General features: G+C 38.6%; 1 protein-coding gene across 1 annotated transcript in view; it reads right to left on the bottom strand.

Annotated features, from left to right (window-relative positions):
* The window catches only part of SARC_01216 (hypothetical protein), a 1,494-nt gene extending 1,016 nt beyond the window's left edge, over window positions 1–478 (bottom strand). Inside the window, exon 1 of the mRNA XM_014305063.1 lies at window positions 1–478. This exon is cut by the window's left edge and continues 1,016 nt beyond it. Coding sequence (XP_014160538.1) covers window positions 1–201 — 201 coding nt within the window. The 5' untranslated portion in view covers window positions 202–478.
* Between the last annotated feature and the right edge of the window lie 4,522 nt (window positions 479–5,000).

Here is a 5,000-nt window from a genome sequence, read left to right as displayed (position 1 = left end):
GGCTGGTCTACCCTGTCCAGCTCCTGCTACCCCAGTACCCGTACCATTAGCATTGACTCCTGGCGCTACACTTTGGGGTACCGTACCAGTGGGAATCGCAGCTCCAGGGGGTCCCATGCCACCGCCACCTTGTGGTGGCTGTGCAGTAGCTAGTGTGTTGAGCAAGGATACCGTGACTAGCGTTGAAATCCGAATCATCATTTTGAAGTGTATGTAGATCTGTTGAAAAGAAGCTCAAGTTTGAAGTCTGACATTTGGCAGGATTGGCGATCCTTTAAATACTAAATACATATTACAGATGAGTTGAGACTCTACATAGCTGTACCAGAGGCATATTTGGAGCGTCGACAACTCGCCACACAAATGTTCTCCAAATTTATTTATTATATTACAAATCAAAAAAACGAATTATAAAACCATGGCCATCTCAAGTTCTCAGACTTCTCTATGTATGTATTTTTTGTTTAATACAAATCCAATAAATATATTTTAAAAACACCCCTGTGGCTATGGGAGTAATTATTTAAATATGGGGTTTCCCTAAAATTTAGAAGGCTATGTTTCCCTGCCCTAAATTCTACAGAATATATCGTTGATTTTTTTTTCAACGAAAACATATTACAAAAAATATTTTACTATTTCAAAATATAACAATCCAGACTTGTTTTCTCTAAAATAGAGGTTTTGTTTTTACAAAACTGTAGACGTCGGCAACTCCTAATCGGGAAAATTCAGGATTCGCGGGGGAATCCGAATTTTGGATTGTTTTTGGGTCTGGGACCATTCTCGAAATTTCAGTGCACATTGTCAAAAAATTGTGGCCAATGAATTTTGATGAGTCATCACCACATGACCCTTGCGAAACGACTAAACGTAGAATGAATGAGAAATCGCAAATAGGTTAGAGCTTAAAGTTCGTAGACATTGCGTAGACATTTAGGCTTCGTTGTAGACCTTTAGACCGCTACGGGTCTGTCGGAAATTGTATAAATAAGGTAGTATAGTAGCTTGCAATCCTTGACTTTAACACCAAGGAATAAGAAAGGATAGAGGAGGATTGCTAAGATTATCTGAATCGTGGGCTTTGACTAGGGCCGAGCCAAAAATCAATAAAGGTTACTACTGAGAAATCTCGTCTAAATCTTTGGGCAGGGTTTAGGGTTTCTAGTGTACCTTGTGGACCAGGATTTTTGGACTCAAGGCTTTCCGGGTTTGGCCAAGGATTTGTGGGATCTTGGTATTGCCGGCCACGAACAAATCGGGATAAGGACAGGAAATTAGGGTCAGGGATCCTATAAAACAAATAAAACAAAAATAGTGATTCTTTTAAATAGGTCAGTGAGACAGTCTCAATGACTCATCACTCAGTGACAATGCAAAATAACTAGTATAAAAATAGTGATTCTTTTAAATAGGTCAGTGAGACAGTCTCAATGACTCATCACTCAGTGACATTGCAAAATAACTAGTATTTTTTTTTAATGTTATAAGGCGGTTCGTATGTATGTGCTACTTTGGTTTAGAGACCCCCCCCCCCCAACTTGGATTTTGGACTCTCAGCAATTTAAGGGTATATAATTTTGGGTGCTTTTTTCGGATATTTGGTTCAATATTGACCTAGATATTGAACATACGCATATAAATATTTTTGTGAAGTGATGACTGTACCCCCTCTTGCGTAGCTATTGGCAGAAAAGAATTTCCAGCGCGAAAAGGCCGCGCAGGTTCTATTCTATGGATTCTGAATGGCCTAGACGCAGGTACAGGTCAAAGGTCCCCCCCCTCGATTTTGGACCACCAAATGTCTCTAAACCAAAGTAGCACACCCGACTCGCCTAAGTACATATTTTCTTATCGAGTTCCTGACAACATTTTGTTTTTTTTTTAAAGGAAACTAACACTACTCTCTAGTCACTACAGACTACAGAGTATCTATATTTACTACACTCTACACACTACAATCTGAAGTTCAGTGTATGTACTGTGACTCTGTGAATCTGTGAGTGTGAAGTGTTTATTCAGAAGTCAGAACTGTGAACTCAGTAAACCTCTATGAACTGTGAAGTGTTTATTCAGAAGTCAGAACTGTGGAACTGGAGTCAGTGAGTCACTGTCTGACTATGTACACTTCTTGTACACAGTGTACAGTCACAAGCTCACAATATGTAAATACTCACAATGACACAATGACTGAGAGAGAGAGAGAAGGTATTTAATTATTTTAAACTAGGTAATTAACACTATTAGTCTATGACAGAGTCTCAGAGAGACTTAGAGAGAGGTATGTATTGAATTCAGAACTATACGCCCGTTACCCGTATGTACGGCGTACTATTATTTAATTTTTTTTAAACACATATTTTATGTATAACTTTTTAAATAATACAGGTAGAGAGTAATGACAAAAGACTGAGTCTCATCAGTGGACTTAGAGAACTGGGGTTTGGGCCTCTGGGGGCTCCTTTTTATTATTATCGGGTCTGGGACTGGAAGTCTGGGTCACTCTCTGGGAGAGTGGGAGTCCTAGCAACTATGTACATACATACATAGATTCTTCTTTTTCTTTTTTTTTCTTTTCGAACTTATAGTAAACACTCTGTGCGGCGCCCATGATGATGGGAGAAAATAAGGCCGCGCCGCCGCCGCCAGAGGAACTTTCACATTTTTAAACCTCGGAGCCTTGAAGTTCCCCTAGCTCCTGGAGTCCTGCACGCCCCTAATCCCCTCATGAAGTGCTGAGTGCCTGAGTCCTGCCTGCAATTTATGCAAAGTGTACACAAACTAAAAAATGTAGAAATAGTGGAATGCGGAGTTTCCACGTACTCATGTGCGTGTATAACTGTCAGAAAAAATAAAAGTGTACAAATATTTGCCATACCATTATTCCTATAAAGTATTCTGGATTTTATTATTAAAATTTATAAGGACTTTTCTGTAAAATTAGTAACTTAAAAAAAAATACAACTATATCTTGGTCAATTTTAGTGGGGGTCCCGAAGTCAACTTACCACGGCTTTTTAAAGTTTTATTTGGAAGGCTATGGAGTAAATATGGGGTATTGGGGTTCTACCGCTGTTTTTAGCTTCTCTCTGACAAACAACCCCCTTTATATTCACGTGTTTTTAGGCTTTTTACAGAGCGGCTTACTCAAGGCCCTTCTTGTGGGGTGAACTACCACTAAAATTCCGAAAAAAGGCAAAACCAGTTGAAAACTTGAAACACCTGAGCATCTGAAGTTCTGAGCCTTCTATAAGTTCTTTAAAAAAAGCCCTGCCTCCTGACCGCTCTTGACTCCTGAGTCCTAACCACGTCCTGTGACTAATATGTGAGGGCGTGAGGCTGACTCCTCTGAGTCCTCTCTACTCTCTAGTCTCTAGTAGGTGAGTTAAAAAAAATACCATAGCCTTCAATTTGACTAGAAGGATATGCAAAATTGCAAATAAATACTTCGTTGAGAAAGTTAAGATTAAAATAGTAGATACAGAGCAATTGCGGGATACTTAACTATTCATTTCTAGGTAGAACATTGTGAAGATTTGTTGATATTGTAAATGCCAAGGACAAGCTTACAGTCATTCACAAACGATGGATCATGGAACAAATCGTTATTTGTGCTATTTTAAATTTTTAGTAAAATAGAATAAAGTTTTTAAAAATCAAGACAATAGTCATCTTTTTATATTTTTCAAACAACTTCCTTTATCTCAAACGAATGATCGTTGACAAAAATAAACGAATGTTGTTGTTTTTTAAGTATACTCTCTAAACACTGCATAAATATGTATGTACTCCATCTGCGCCGGGGCCTGAGGCTGCCCTGGCCCCTGAGCCCTGAGGCCCAGAGGCCTGAGCCCTGAGACCTGAGTACTGAGTAGTGACTAGTGACTAGTGAGTACCCTATATTACTACCAACTCCCGCCCACACAAATGGGGCCGATATATAATAAATATAGCCCTATTATTAGGAAATCTTAGTTTTTCCTTTTTTACCTTCTCGAACCCAAACTCTCGGGTTTTTCTTAGCTCTTGGTTTATCCATTCTAATACTGACATCTTAGTTATATAGGGTGTTCTAAGGAGTGAAGCTGGTTGGTGGATAAAGGTCAGGAGATCAAGAAATCATTCGTAGACACTTCCATTGGTGCTTTAAGGTCAAGCAAGGTCAAGCCAGCTGTATATTTTCTTCTTTATTAGAGTTTTAATTATTTCGGTGTCTCAAAGTTGATTTATGAATTTGTTCTATAGGTCCAGACAGATATGCCTGAATATTCATTGGCTTGTACATCGCGCCTAAATTGATCGTGCCACTTAGTGAACCCATGGGGAGCGTAGTATCATTAGTGAGCCCATGGTGTAATAGGCCGGGCCTCCACATTAGACTCTATGTATAAACGTACTCTTAAGCAGTACGCAAATTATAAACGTAATCTTAATAGTACGAGGGACTTAAGTTTCCTAAATGTACTGTTAATAGTACGAGGAACTTAAATCTCCTAATGTGCTCTTAATAGCACGAGGAACCTAATTTTCCTAAAATGGTTTTTAATGGTTTTATTAATTAAATCTTTACCATTTAACATATCAGATATTTGGATGAAGCCATTAAAAGGCCTCAGTAAAATACCAAACATAGAAGAGTTGGTCTAGTTCTATTAATAGAGCTTTATTTACTTTCTAATTCTATTTATATCTGAATACTTCGGTAGCGAGATGGCTCAACCGAATATAGGTTTCTAGGGACTATTAACGTTACCTAGTTGATCCTCCGATAAGCCAACCAGATGTGCAGTCTGATGAAGGCTAAGTCGGTCATTCTTGATAGTGGCAGTTATTGGTTGAGATAATAACTAAAGATGTCAAGAGTATTTTTTTCTTTTTTCTTTTTTTTTTCTAAAGATAGGATTTTATGAGTCTTTCGGATTCGCCCCAGAATAGAGCGACAACGAAACACTAAATAAAATCCCTTCGGCGGCAACAGTACTGAGAGGATTGTATATAGG

The sequence above is a fragment of the Sphaeroforma arctica genome (genome assembly GCF_001186125.1).
Source record: "Sphaeroforma arctica JP610 unplaced genomic scaffold supercont1.47, whole genome shotgun sequence".
Classification (NCBI taxonomy): Eukaryota; class Ichthyosporea; order Ichthyophonida; genus Sphaeroforma; species Sphaeroforma arctica.
This window is presented reverse-complemented; position numbering and strand designations above follow the sequence as displayed.